The sequence below is a fragment of the Sceloporus occidentalis genome, unplaced genomic scaffold, assembly GCF_023333645.1.
Source record: "Sceloporus occidentalis isolate IW3139 unplaced genomic scaffold, rSceOcc1.0.p SCAF_8, whole genome shotgun sequence".
Lineage (NCBI taxonomy): Eukaryota > Metazoa > Chordata > Lepidosauria > Squamata > Phrynosomatidae > Sceloporus > Sceloporus occidentalis.
In genome coordinates, this window is record NW_028316988.1 from 45,608,080 (window position 1) to 45,622,688 (window position 14,609).

Below are 14,609 nucleotides of genomic sequence, written 5' to 3' on the forward strand. Positions count from 1 at the left end.
TGTGTTTTTTTAAGACAGTTTTGTGGTGTTTTTAATGCGGCGTGTTTAAAATTTGTCTGGAACTGCTTGGAAACGTTTTGTAATGTGTTAGGGAAGCTGCCTTGAGAGAAAAGCGGCATATACATAAAGAAAGTAAGTAAATAAAACTTTGGTGGGTGTTGCTTGTCACACAGCTGGGTCACAGCTTGCTGAAACAACCATACAGGAGCCCTCTCCAGTTTTCACTCCAGTGGCCCCCAGTTAAGAGATGGGTTTTCCAGTCCCTTTTGTAAGTGTCTTTTTTCCCCTTTCCTTTTTGAGGTGTGTCTTTGCACACAGAAGTAAGATTTGCCAATAGTTAGCGGACGAGTTTTCTCTTCCCGTTTATAACACCAGCTTTGTTTTCACTGTGGGATTTTAGTGAGAGAGAAAGAGTATAAACCCGATCCAGATCATTATTCACAAGCCTGCAAAACTGATGGTAATGAAAGCTTTCACACACACTCACACACATATGTGTGTGCGCGCGCGCACACTCACACATACTTGTTTTGTAGGAACTTGGCTTTCTAAATGCAAAAATGTTTAATAAATAACAAGATTGAGGTGGCTTACATCCATAAAATCCATACACTACAATAAAGTAAAAGCCCACAGTCCCCTTCCCTCCTTGACCCCAGATCAACAACAAAAGTTCAAATGTTATTTTAACTGTTTTTGTGGGTTTATTTTATTTTATTCTGTTTTTCAAGTGGTCATATGTAAAGCGCTTGTGTAAAGTTACAGCGCTTTATTAAAAAAGCTTAATAATAATAATATTATAGACTCCCCCCCCCACACACATACAAATTGCGCGTGACGTTTCTGTCTCGCAATATGGGACTGAATAAACTCACCCTGCAAAGAATAATCCTGCGAAGAGTAAGAAAATAGGGTTAACGTCTCCTAACAGCCGCTCAAAAACACTTTAATTCACTGACAAGAAACACAGAAATTCTGTTCAGAAGCACTAAAAGAAGCGGCGCTTGGAAAGTCAGTAATCTGCACTTGATCAAAGCTGAGTAACAACTAAACTGATGAAAAGAAATGCTGAATTTGGGACAGGACTCTTGTGCAGTAGGACGTTTTTATTGTGTCTTTCAAGTCCAGCATCCAAAAGTGCATTAAAAATTGGGATTTCAACAAGTGTTGCTTGTCTCATAACTATGGTCCAAAACACACTGCAGAAATAACCCAGTTTGAGACCGCTTTAACAGCCCTGGCTCAATGCTAGGTAATTTTGGGAACTGTAGTTTTGCGAGACGTTCAGCTTTCTCCGTCAGAGAGAGCTCTGGTGCCACAATAAACTACAATTCCTAACACTGAGCCAGAGCTGTTAAAGCAGTGTCAGACTGGATTATTTCTGCGGTGTTTTGGACCTGCTGAAATTCCCTTTCCCACATAAGCATGGCCCTAGTTAAGAGATGGGTGTTCCAGTTCTTTTGTAGATATCTTTTTTGGGTGTGTATGTGCAGTCGAAAGGTTTTCCAACAGTTAGTAAAGAGGAGTTTTCTCCACCCATTTATGATGCAGTACCAGCTTTGTTTGCGCTGGGAGATGCTAGAGAAAGAGGCTAAAACTGGCACCGCATGACCCTGATAAGGATCATTTCCTTCCACTGCAGATTGCTTTCCTCCATGGTAGAGTTTTAATGCACTTTAACAGGACCGTATCCATACAGACAATGAATGTCAACGACCCTTTAAAAATTCTTAATTGCAACAAAATTGAATGCCCAAATAGATCTTTATTACCAATAGTTCTATAATTTATGTTTGTTTCCCCCTCTTCAGTTGAAGTTCAGGTTTTTGTTCAGTTTTGGAGTTTATCGCACAGCGAGAAATTGGGGCTTTAACAGCGATTAACCCAAGAAAACTCTGCAACTGACATTAAGATGCGATTAAAATGAGATTAGCACAAGAACCATTATTTTGGGAATAAGCAGGGAATAACCAGGCAAGAAACAGCAAAAAGTCATTCACGGGAAAAGTGGATAAAAACAACACCTTTTTACTTTCGGGGAATTCCCAAAAGTAAAAAAGTGCAGGTTTTGTCCACTTCCCATTCGCTTTAATTTAGTGTTATTACTGTTTGGAAGATGCGTCGTTTGAAAAACATCCCACATTTGCGGGGGTTTTCCACTCTTAAAATCCCGTTTCTGAGGGGGATTTGTCTAGTGCGATAAGGTCCTTAGTCCTGTTTGCTGAATGCCAGTCGAAATAGAGAAGTCCTAACAGCATTTCTGGAGCTCATCTGAGCTTGGATGCAGCTTCGCGTTTTATTCATCGATCAATGCGTTATAAACTGACTGTTTACAACACTCATAAAACATATAGTATTAAACAGTGCATGAAATCCATATTACAGTATCTTGTTATCTAAACAAATACAGGGCAGGCTCAACTATATGTGCAAAAATAGGCTGTCATCAGTGTCCTTAAAAATAAGAATTGGAGTATTTGATATCTGGAGGATGCCTGTTAGGATATGTAGAGAGTATATTGGGTGGTCACCAAGGCCTATTTAGGATTAGCAGATGGAAAGCTGGAGTTCATTCTTTCCACTTTAATGGTTGTGTGGAAGAGGGAAATGCAGCAGGTGTTGCTTTTTTCTTGGTTGGGGCAATCCTAGTCTGACTACAAAGGGTGACTGTATAATTTCAAGACAGTGTCTGATGATAGGTTGGTATGACTGTCAGGATGGTAGTGGTTAGGTTACAGTTTTGTAATAGGATTGGGAAAGCCTTGTTTCAAACTCTTACTCCACCATGAAACTGTGGTGACTATGAGCCAGTTTCTGAGTTTGCAAGCTAGGCTACCTTGCAAGGTGGTTGTAAAGGTAAGTGTAGGAAGGACACTATGTGCGGCTGCTTGGGTCCCTTGAATGAAAGGGAGGTCTTAACATAATAGAGGGGGCCTTCCACATTTGCTGGGGTTAGGGGTGAAGGACTCCTGTGAATGCAGGAAAAAACGCAAATAGAAACTACTATTCTTACCCAAGAGAACACTGCTCTAGGACTCTCTAGGTCCTCCAGTGCAACTCTGTGGTCAACATCTGCCAGAAGTTGATCATAGAATCATGCTGGAGGACCTACAAATGCCTAGAGAAGTATTTTCTCTAGGAACGTCTAGGTTTTCCAGCGCAACTCTATGGGCAGCTTCTGGCAGAGTTGCGCTGGAGGACCTAGAGAGCCCTAGAAAGAACATACTAACCAAAAATGCAAACGATCAAATCTGCAAAAGTCAAAGCCGCAGTTGTAAATAAAACATGTGCTCTTGCTACTTAAAACCTGGGTAGTATAGGCAAGAGGTCGTAAAGGATGAATCTGTCCTAAGCTAGACAGATCTCAAGGAGTTAAATGGCCCCATACAGACAGGCCAAAGTAAAGCTGCTTCGGATCACTTTGGAGGTATGCTGTTTAAATGATGCATGTGTCCCAAGAGTCCGGAAGCCACGCCAAAGCCACAATCCAGTCCTAAGGGCTGGAGCGCAGCTTTGGCACAACTTCCAGACTCTTAGTACTTATGCATCATTTAAACAGCATACCTCCAAAGTGACTCGAAGCAGCTTTATTTTGGCAGTCTGTATGGGGCCAAATGTTATCAGTTTGGTAGAAGGCTTGACTGGAACCGTGACCTGTATGTCGATGCCAGACATTGTAAGTATGATCTCCAAATCCCTAGGTAGCCAAGGGATGCAAAAATCTAATTTAATTTAAGCAAAGCTTGTGAAAACAGCTTTTCCTACAGGCATAATAATAATGTGTAGAAAACAGATTTTCCTACAGGCATAATAATATGTAGTCCATAATACAGAGACCCAAACCATCAAGAAACCAAAGTGCTTGCTTTGGCCAGACTTGAAAGGAACCGCATTGCTATCTGAAGCAACACAGCCCAACTCTTGCAGTTCCCTGATCTTTTTCCCCTCTGGAGGTGTCCGCATTTTCACAAATGATGTTTAAATATGCTCTAGCATCTCCTGGGCCTATAATAGTTGTGGTGTATAATTTAAGTGTGCAGGAACGTTCAAAGATTCATGGCATTTCGGAAAAGCTAGCAAACTATTTATGGCATGGTGTATCCAGGGGTAGCTGTGTTGGCCATAGATCAAGGTACAACTACATCCCGAATCTACAAAACAGTGATACCTTTATGGGAACAACTAAGATGCATGAAATACATAATAGAAGCTTTTGGCTTCTTCATGAGACAAAGATGTAGAAATCATACAGGAGAAAGAAAAATAGCCAGAGACCTCTGTTTTGTCAAGATGTTGTTGTTTTCAGTTAAGATGGTATGGAGGCATACCCATGCAAGCACAGAGCATTCCTTGGTAATGGTTTAATCATTGGACTGTGACTCTGGAGAACAGGGTTCAAATATCTACTTGGTCATGGCAACCCACCACTTTAATCTCTCAGCCTCAGCAAAAAAACCTCTGAACAAATCTTGCAAAAAGACAAACACTCACTCTGTGATAGGCACACAACGACAGCCTGCTTCAGCAAAGGTTTGAAGAATTTTCTAGGTTGCCTGTATGAATGCGCACATATGGTTTGAAGGCAGTAGGGATTTAAACTGAAGTCAGCAAGAACTGAAACACAGGTAATAATTTACAAATTACCATTCCAGACCATGAGTTGTGAGAATGATCCCAGAAATGGGTCTATAACTGGTAGCCCTGAGGCCATGTAGCTCTAAATCTTCTTAGCAATGTTATGAAGTAGGTTAGATTGTGAGATGCAGTGTGATGGCCACTTTTGAGATCCAGAAGGCCAACACACACACATACACACACGTGTCTTGACATTCTACTTTAGCCTTACTTCCCTGGATGCTGGTGCCTGTTTCATCTGTCCTTTTTAGGTTCTGCAGAGCGTCTGATTTTTGCACAGTTGCAGACGCTTCCTTTACAGGTCTGTGACCTAGGCTGTGACAATGGTTCCTTTTAACTCACAGAAGAATTTTCTCCCAGCAGCAAACACTGTGTCTTTTCTTCCTGTGTCTGAAAAGACCTTGTGGGAGGTGTAGAAAAGGTAACATAGGTCAGAATGCAAGAAATGCCAGGGTAATGATTGTGGAGCCCTACCCTCCATCCGCCACCATGACTCTGTCCTCAGACTCATTCCAGACTTGAAAGGAGACAACCTCAATTTGGAAACTTCCTTGACACAAGAAGCCAGCTAGAGACCATATTAAATAACCGAACAGAGCGATTGCTCCAGTCTCTGGCTTTGACCTCAGTCATTGTTTGACTAGCCAGCCAGGAAGTTGACCCATGAATCAATGATTTACAAAGCATCCATGCCGAACTCATACCTAACAAAAGGGTGAGGAGGGTGAAAAGAAGGCAAAGTTGCACGCTTTGTTAGTTCTGCAAGAGAATAAAATAAGAGCAAATGTCAGACTCTCTGACTAGTGTATTGTTGCTTTAATGTTATAGGGTATCAGGCTAACATTAGAGCGATCTGGACCCAAATTTGCATTCAACAAAGAAACTCATTCCAGGTTAATGACCTTATACCAGTTACACACACACACACACACTTTTAGAATTTGAAAAAGTTACTTCTTTGAATAACAGCTCCCAGAAAATTTCCCAGCTAGCTTTAAGACGCTTATTCCTGCCCTGAACCGAAAGTTAATTCTTCAATCTGGTGGTCTTACGGATGCCTGACCAAGGTTTATTTTATTCATATCCCCTTCTTCCCCTTCCTTAATCCATGACAATACTCAATATAGTGTACATAAGTTTCCTGGTTGGTCTCTCATTCAGTCGCACCCTGTGATTGGTGCCTTTATATTGCTTCTCCTTTGGTCCACAGGGCCGCATTGACATGCCTGATGTGCCGGCTGAGACGGTCTATGATGTGCTTCACGACACAAAATACCGAAAGAAGTGGGACTTGAATGTTATCGAGACATACGAGATCGCCAGTCTCTCTGACAATGCTGATATAGGCTATTACTCGTGTGAGTGAGGATGGCCCAGAGGGTTGGGGAAGAACAGCTGGTAATATGATCTCATGGCACCTGGTAAATAAGATGGTGGGAGTTGGTCAGTGATGCAGTCAAGGTGGGAGTGTGGGGCCTAAGTCCATGGCTCCTTTCTACAGACTGGAGCTAGAGGACACCCAAACACACTGGAACTACATCTTACTATCTAAAACAGCACTGCTGACCAGAGCAGTCCATGAATTGGTGCCAGACCACAGGCCATCAGCTGCCTGTCCCTAGCAAGTTTCCAGGAAAGTAGCCAGTGGTCACAAATATAATAATGGTCTTTGGCATACGGAGGTGGGGATGGGAGGGAGAATACCAGTGTCCCACATCAGCTACCTGATCTAAAACAAGCGAGAAGGATTGTATGAGATGCAGCAAAAGATTATGTCTGGAGTCTTAAATTCATGCAACTACACCATTGCATTTGGTGTTCAGATCAGGACTGAACATGTTTGGGCTCCAGATATTGCAGTGTTTAGCCCTTTGGGTTGGGACAGCATGGGACTAGTAATCATGGACGCCTCCAGTGTTGAAAGAAATATGCCTACCAGTTTATAGGGGGCTACACAGGAATACTACTGAGCTCATGGCTTTTCCGTGGCTTATGGGCTTCCTCACTGAGAACAGAGTGTCAAGACACAATAGTCTTTGGTTTCATCCAGCATGGCTTTTATTGTGGACTAAACCTGATGAATTTCAAGGTGCAGGTCATCAGGGATTTGGGGGTTGTATGTGGTTTTTTATCAGCTCCACAAGGCCAGCCAAACAAACTATGCAAATGATATGCCAAATGTATCCGTTTGTATAATACAGATGACAGACATTGATGTTGTCTGATTCCATGCCAGTCCATTCCATAGTTTGACTGTTTTTCTTCCAATTTTATAGCAGTTGTTAGAGCTCCTTCAGGGAGTTTTCAGCACAGAGTTCGATATTAATTATGGAACCCAACATGATGCAAATCTTGGTTTCTATCCTCTAAAATGTTGAAGTGAAGTTTACTGCAAATTTTTGTGTTTTATTCCATAACATGCAGACGAAGAATAGAATCAGCATGGCATTATGGTTAGAGAGTTAAACTAGGACTGGCAAAAGGAGTTTTCAACTAATTACCTAGCCAAAAAACATGTTGGGTAACCTTGGGCAGGCCCCTATTTATTGGTCTACCTTGCAGGGTTATTTAAGATATAACTAGAAAGGAGGAATAACATACTCCGCTGTGACTATGTGGAGTGAGTGTCTAAACAGAAATATGTATTTGAAACAACAGTAATGTGCAAAGTGTATGTTAACTCGCAATTCCAGATGGGATGTTAAGGTGACTTTTCTTTCCTTTTGGCTAGGGAAATGCCCGAAGCCCTTAAAAAACAGAGATGTGGTGACGCTGAGATCCTGGCAAGTTCTGGAGGATTCTTACATTATCCTCAGTTTTTCCGTCAAACACCCAGTGAGTGAACACAGGGCATGGTGTGTGTTTTATGTGTATGTGTGTGATTTCACCCTCGGACAAGAAGATGTTATCAATCATGAGTCCCTCCTGGTGTTATTAGACTGCAGCTCCTCACCATTAGCTATGCTTTCCAGGGCTACTGGGAATTGGAAGTCCAACAACATCTGGAGGGAATATTGGCCCCATACAGACTGCCAAAATAAAGCTGCTTCAGGTCACTTTGGAGGTATGCTGTTTAAATGATGCATGCATCCTAAGAGTCCAGAAGCTGTGCCAAAGCTATGCTCCAGTCCTTAGGACTGGATTGTGGCTTTGGCGTGGCTTCCAGAGTCTTAGGAAGCATGCAACATTTAAACAACATACCTCCAAAGTGACCCGAAGCAGCTTTATTTTGGCCTGTCTGTATGGGGCCATTATTCCCACCCTTAATTTAATTGAAGACCCATTCCCAGGTGTTAGAAGACAAGTATGCTATAGGCACAATGCAATTTACTTATTTTGCTCCATAGTTTATTGGTTCCTATTACAATTATATGCTGAAATGTTTCCAGTTGCTGGAACATTTTGTGGTAAAGGGTTGGCAGATTTCTTAAGCCTGTGAAGCCCATGTCATGTTGGACTCATTCATAAGGGAAAGCTGCTGGATCTGAACTGGGGGATCTTTCTATGATTCCAATTTAACTGTAATATCTCCAGCAGTTTAAGGAGAGACATTTAGAATTCTCACCAGAGAATTAATGCCTTGCCAAACTACTGTACAAATCCCACGATTCCATAGGATGCAGCAGGTAAAGTGAAACCGTAGCACTATAATGCGTGATGCTAAAGGGCCCTGAATTGGACCACATGGGCCACCCCAGAGCCTCTTTCTTTCTTACAGGAATACATCACTGAAAACTGACAGGAGCAAAGCAAAAACCTTGTATTTTTTTGCCCTTCCTTTCCAGAAAAGAAGGGCTCTGTCTGCCATGCAGATTGGCAAAGCTCAATAGGGAGCTGCTAAAATTACTGTACAGTTTCATTAGCAATCATGGTGGGATTAGAGAGCTTGGCCACTGAATTTTGGCTGTGGAAGCAAGTACAGCCCTTCATGGGTTGGGGACGTCCAACCAACCCCTCTTCTCCACTTCTACATAATTCTCTGTCCTTGACTCAGTTAATCGTTGTTTTGTCAGAAATACCCTCCGCGCAAAGACCTGGTCCGGGCCGTGTCACTCTTGGCTGGATATTTGGTACAACGAACCGGACCCAATAGCTGCAGCTTGACTTACTTGGCCCAAGTTGATCCTAAAGGTAAGTGTGTATCCTATAGCCAAATCCAGGCTCCTGAAATTTGGATTGGAAGTTAATAAATCCAGGCCCCCCCCCCCCAGCCTTTCACCAGCTTCCACTTTTCTTACACTTTCCACACGGGTGACCAGACATATACTTTTGAAATATGTTGGTAGACTAATCTGCTGTCTCCTTTTCTCTCTGTTTTTCTGTTTATACATGCACAGTCAGGGATTCTGGAGACAGCTACTGTTTACCTTGCCTGTTCTATGCAAGGACACACTATTTTTGTTGTTGTTGTTGTTGTTGTTATTATTATTATTATTATCGTCATCATTAAGAACTTTATTTATCTCCTGATATTTCTCCCAAAATGGAGACACACTGTGGTTTACATATTAAAATAAGTACTGTATAGCTGAAAACATACAAAAGAGCAACACTGAAATAGAAGTAAACGATTAACAATATAAATAGGTAATTTTGCAAATCTCCTCTGAATAAATTTTGCTGAGCAAACCATAGGTTTTAGTCAGAATCCACTTGAAATCACATAGTGATTGTGATGTATTGTGATGACAATACAAAAACAAAACAAGTCTGATTTTGACTACTTCTACTCTGTCTTAAAGCCTTCTCATATTCAGTGTATTTAATGAAAAGATAATCTCTCCTTTCTAACATACTTAAATATACACAGAACTTGGAAATAACACATTAGTTTTAGGGGTAAAGAAAGCATAATTGGATCCCTTTTGCAAATACTGTTAACTCTAAAACCAGTAATGTCCTCAGTGTGCCTGTGTGAGTGAGAGAGAGAAACAGATCACGTTTTCTTCTGCCCTCCTTCTTTTGTATTTAAACTACATACTACTGTGTTTCCTTCACACTTTCCTCACATAACCTTTCTTATCTGCTTCCAGTTCAGTTCCCATCAAAGCCCTTTTCTGGATCTTGCCGCATTGCTCAAGGCTTCCCATTTGCAATGTCTTTTCTTCCAGTGTGGTTTTCTCTCCTTCCTCTTGCAAGCTTATCTTATTTGCAGCAGTTTCAAGATAAGTGAGTAAAAGGGGGGTGGGGGAGAGAGAAGAGAGCAAAATCTTCCTTCCTCTGCAATTTTACTTCTGTGCCCATCCTCACCCGCATAGCTGCTGCCTCTCACAGCATAATACCGTCCACTCTCTTCTTGGTAAAATGGTTCTGCATGCATTTCATTTTTAAATTTTAAGGATATTGACATGCTGGAATGTGTTCAGAGGAGTGCACCCAAGATGATGAAAGGTCTGGAAACTATGAGGAACAGCTTAGGGAGCTAGATTTGTTTTAACTAGGGGAAAAGAAGATTGAGAGGTGATCCAATAGCCATATTTAAATATATGAAGGGATGTCATATAGAAGATGGGCAAAGTTTGTTTGCTGCTGCTTAGCTCCAAAAACTAAAGCACTAATCCGTGGATTTAAATCCCAAGAAGGGAGATTCAGTGTAAACTATTAGGAAGAACCTTTGATGGTAAGAAGTGTGTTTGACAGTGGAATGAATTACTTCAAAGGATGGTGGACTCTTATTTCTTTGGAGGTCTTCAAATAGAGGTTGAATAGCCATCTTTTGGACTGCTGTAGTTGTGTTTTCTTGCAGGACAGAGGTTCCTTGCAATCCCTTCCAACTCTGTGAGTCTGTGCAGTGGTGTTACTACTTAGTGGTCTTATGTATGGACTCTTTTGAGATCAGGAATGAGAAATGTCAGCTCCTGGGGCTGAATGTTTTGATTTGGTAGGAGGCAGCTTTCCTGAGTTGCAAATTTGGAAATCATTCATATCATTTGAAAAGAAATAATATAGTGGGGGAGACTGTGACCCAGTGACATGTGCGTCTGCTGTGTCACTGGGCAGCTGCTGCTAACAGCTGATGGACAACTTCAGCACCCCTCTGCTGCCCTGTGGTTCTTTATCTTGAAAGCTGGGCTTGGACTGAGTGGGCTTCAGACAGAACATTGTCCTTTGTACAGAGGGACAAATGGCCACCTTACTCCACTCACCCATTTGGTTTGTTTTGCATATTTGGACACACTAGATTTTGCATGTTTGGACTTAGTATGGCCTTCTCTCCCAATTGCTATATTTTAATTTTCAACCTGTCCCCCTAAAACACTTCATGACGAAAGCAGTTTAACACTCTTTCTAAAATCACAACTCTTTTTCCTTTCAGAGTAGATTAACAGTGTTTTTCCTCTTGTTTCTCCCATAAACTAGGAGCGTTGCCCAAGTGGGTTGTGAATAAAGCTGCTCAGTACCTGGCACCAAAGGTAAGGCTTCAAACTGCTCAAGTGAGCTGTTTCTGCTGGTGGGCAGCATCAAATGACTTGGTGCAATCTTCATTTAAGTGGGATGAGTTGGTGGAAGGACAATGGTCATTAGTAGCTGCCCCAGGACAGGATTATCCTGTGCTATAGAAACAAACCAAGACCCCTAGAGACAGTAATTAACTTGTCTATAGATTTTACAACAAACAGGCATTACTTATAAAACATGCAATGTAGTAATTATAGAGTAGGTTTTTGTGCATAAATATTTAGACTTCATTGAGTCTTCTCTGTCTTAAGATTGTGATGGGCTTGATTGCATCCTGGGTTTTCTAATACAGTGGGGCCTCCTTATCCTTTCAGTATCTGTGGTCTGAAAGCCCCCATTGTCCCCAATGACAGCGTGGCCACGCTAGCAAGTGTATGCATATTTTGTTGCCATTAAGGAAAATGGGCCTTGAGATCCCATGTTTTTTGGTATCCGCAGGGGGATCCGGAACAGATCACCCCCAGATACCAAGGTCCGACCATATAGCAATATGGGCCAATTCCTGATTCCATGTGTCAAGTCTGTTGCCTGGCCAGGCTGATGTTAATTTTAATCTTCTCCATTTGCACGTCTTTTGCTTTGGCCCACAACCATGCCAGGCATGGCCAAAGTTTAGTCCTGTCTATGATTTGAAGTTTGCTAAAAATGCATCTCCTGGGCCTAAAGTGAACTGACAGTGGGAGAAACATGACGAAAAATGCTGCTAAGGGGGCATGGGGACAAAAAAAAAAGGAGATGTGGTTTGTGGGGAGGTGGACTGATTGATAACCATCAGTCGACCACGTTGTCCAGGAAATTCAGAGTAGGGATTTGAGCTAAGAGGGGACTTACATTGGTTCCAAGCTGTTTGACATCTTATGAAAAGGACCATGGATAAGTCCACCATGAGTCCACGTTCTCTCTTCTGTGGTATTCTCTGTGGGCAAGCCAACCATTAGGTAGAGTAAGGTGGCTTATAATATTGAGGCAGCATAAAGATTTCGGAGGAGTGAGATATGCAAGCTGGTAGGCCTGCCTTGCATTTCCTGAACTTGTCTGCCGCCTTCAGGTGTGCTAGGAGCTACTCATCCATCAAGTGTCAAAGATTTTGGTTGTAGTACAGCAGCTTTTGTACACAGAATAGAAGGGGGTGTTACCTTCAATCTCTTGGGATTCTTGAAAGTTTGAGTTTCTAACATAGAGGGAACAAAACTTGAGTTGTTGTTGTTTTTCTACCCTCTCTTTCCTGCTCCTTGTGGTCAGATGATGAAAACGATGCACAAAGCGTGCTTGAAATATCCCTCCTGGAAGCAGAAGCATAACATGAACATAAAGCCATGGCTGTACCCTGAGCAAAACCAGCTCCCCACCATGGCCCTGTCTGACTTGTCCCTCCAACGTGCTTCCTCTCTGGAGAACATAGATGAGAGTGGCTTAATGGAAGAGGAGGGAGAGAGCAGCAGTTCAGAGGACTGACTTTATTTCAGTTCCCTTTGTTTGGGAGCCCTCTATTAGTCTGTCACTGTGCCTTGTCAAGTTGTTTTTACAATAAATGGTGGGAAATTACATGTTTTTGTTTTCTTTCAAGGTTTGGAGTTCTTGTCTCCTTAATGTCTGTTGAAGTCTTGCATCAAGACAGGATACCTTTCCATTAGGTCTTTCTAGCCATGTTCTGAGACTCTCTGACTCTTAACAACAGGAACAATATAGTTCTTAACACTGCTAGGATTGCTCTGCATTTTCTCCTACCATTTTTGTTAGCTGTTGATAACTTCTAATCAAGAGCATGGCTTTGTCATCATAGAGGTTCCCCACCACAAGGAGGAATCAGTCCTGATCTTTGAGCAGCATTGTTTTCTAGATGGGGATAGAAAAGAGATGAGTTGGATTTGCAGTCGTGTAGAAATACTCATTTCATACCTCACAGGATGGGCAAGGAAAGGGAGTATCTTGTCCTGGAAACCCATTCATTGGAAAGGTATGTGCTACATTTTGGAAAGGAAGAAACTGCACAAAGATTTGTACAGTGCATACTATCTATAAATATGCTTTACTTAATTAGAAAACTACATGTAAATGCTATACTAAGAAAGTGCATACTAAAAACATATTTTGGGGTAGAGTGGAAATGGGCATAACAAGTAACACATCTTCCATATGGGAAGTTTGAGGGATTCATGGAACCAGTACAGAGCTGGGACAGAATGAGTACCAGCGGTTATTGAAAAATTCATCAAGGAGTGGATCTATTCAACAGATTTATAGCTTAACCATTTCATGGCTTCATTTCATGAAATCCTAGAATTAACAATTGGATCAAGTACAGGTTGAATATTCCTTATCTGGAATCCCGAAATCCAAACTATTCCAAAATCCAAAATTGCACAATATGCACAAACTTTGTTTCATGCACAAATGGGGAGGAGGAGGAGGAGGTAGTAGTAGTAGTAGTAGTAATAGTATAAAATTAGTATATACTCATGTACAAGTCTGGAAATTTTAGTAAAAAGAATTACCCCAAAAGCCTAGGTTGACTTATCCATGGGTCAGTGTATGTTGTGTACTTTAACTATTATCAAAAAAGGAACTATCCCCTTTGAGTAGAGTGGCGAAAAGCGAGAGCTTAGTCCATCCTGAGAAAACCTAAAAGAAGCACTAACCCCCTCTACTCTCTTTCTTGCCATGTCCCTTCTGACCTATTTAAATGCCAGGAGAGGAAAAAATGTGTGATGGCAGCTCTTTCTCACTTTCCTTCAAAGACCAGTCATGGAAATCCAGTTTGGATTTGGAAATCCAAAGACCAGTCACCGCCTTAGCTACATCAGACATTGCATGGTTTCGGCAGGATTTCTAATTACTTTCCAACTCTAAAAGAAAGCCAGAGTCTCCAACTTGGGAATTGTTGCTTTGATTCCCTACAGCCTTCCAGAATCTGGATGTTCTGCATGAAAAGTGAATGGAGGAAACTTCATCGGGATGTGTCTCAAAGTGATCTTTTAGTGTTTTAACAGCTTCGCTTCAGAGATGTGTTATCTTATTTGGTGTTGAACACCAAAGGTGTTCAGCTAGGCCTAGTTAATGATCAAAAAAGTGAAAAGCACAGCCTTCCACTAAGTGAACTGATGACTATCATGTGGCCTCTTGACTAATGTCTATAAAAATACACACTCAGTCAAAATCTTTCCACACGGCAGCATCTGCTTCAAATAAGCCCTGGGTGGGAGAGGAAAAGAACCAGCCCTACCATTCGGCGGAGTGAGGTGTTCCATCAGGCAGCAGGTTTAGGATGTCATGAGAAGATAGTAAATTGTTAGTTATTTAAAATTGCATTTTTATTTTATTTTTTGCCGGGAACCGAGCAAAGTGCCTTGTGAGATTTTCCTGCCCCGTGTGCCAAAATATCTCAACTGGCTTCGAGTAAATCAATCCATCTTGAGTTGGGTGAGTGGGAGGCAGCAAAAATGTCTTGTCCAAACTCTGTTGCTAAGAGAGACTGGAAAAATGGAATTGATCCAGCCGTTCTAATTAGATTTGCA

General features: G+C 41.7%; 2 protein-coding genes across 3 annotated transcripts in view; one reads left to right on the forward strand and one right to left on the reverse strand.

Annotated features, from left to right (window-relative positions):
• The window catches only part of LOC149308811 (START domain-containing protein 10-like), a 14,102-nt gene extending 1,466 nt beyond the window's left edge, over positions 1–12,636 (forward strand). The window contains exons 2-6 of the mRNA XM_089536522.1: positions 5,846–5,993; positions 7,367–7,470; positions 8,649–8,766; positions 10,996–11,048; positions 12,337–12,636. Of these exons, the coding sequence (XP_089392648.1) occupies positions 5,846–5,993; positions 7,367–7,470; positions 8,649–8,766; positions 10,996–11,048; positions 12,337–12,549 (636 nt within the window). The 3' untranslated portion in view covers positions 12,550–12,636. The remainder of the gene's footprint in view (positions 1–5,845; positions 5,994–7,366; positions 7,471–8,648; positions 8,767–10,995; positions 11,049–12,336) is intronic.
• The window catches only part of LOC149308812 (fibronectin type-III domain-containing protein 3A-like), a 59,007-nt gene continuing 57,018 nt past the window's right edge, over positions 12,621–14,609 (reverse strand). For both annotated transcript variants that reach the window (XM_089536518.1, XM_089536519.1), the window contains exon 28: positions 12,621–12,930. In XM_089536518.1, the coding sequence (XP_089392644.1) occupies positions 12,852–12,930 (79 nt within the window). In that variant the 3' untranslated portion in view covers positions 12,621–12,851. The remainder of the gene's footprint in view (positions 12,931–14,609) is intronic.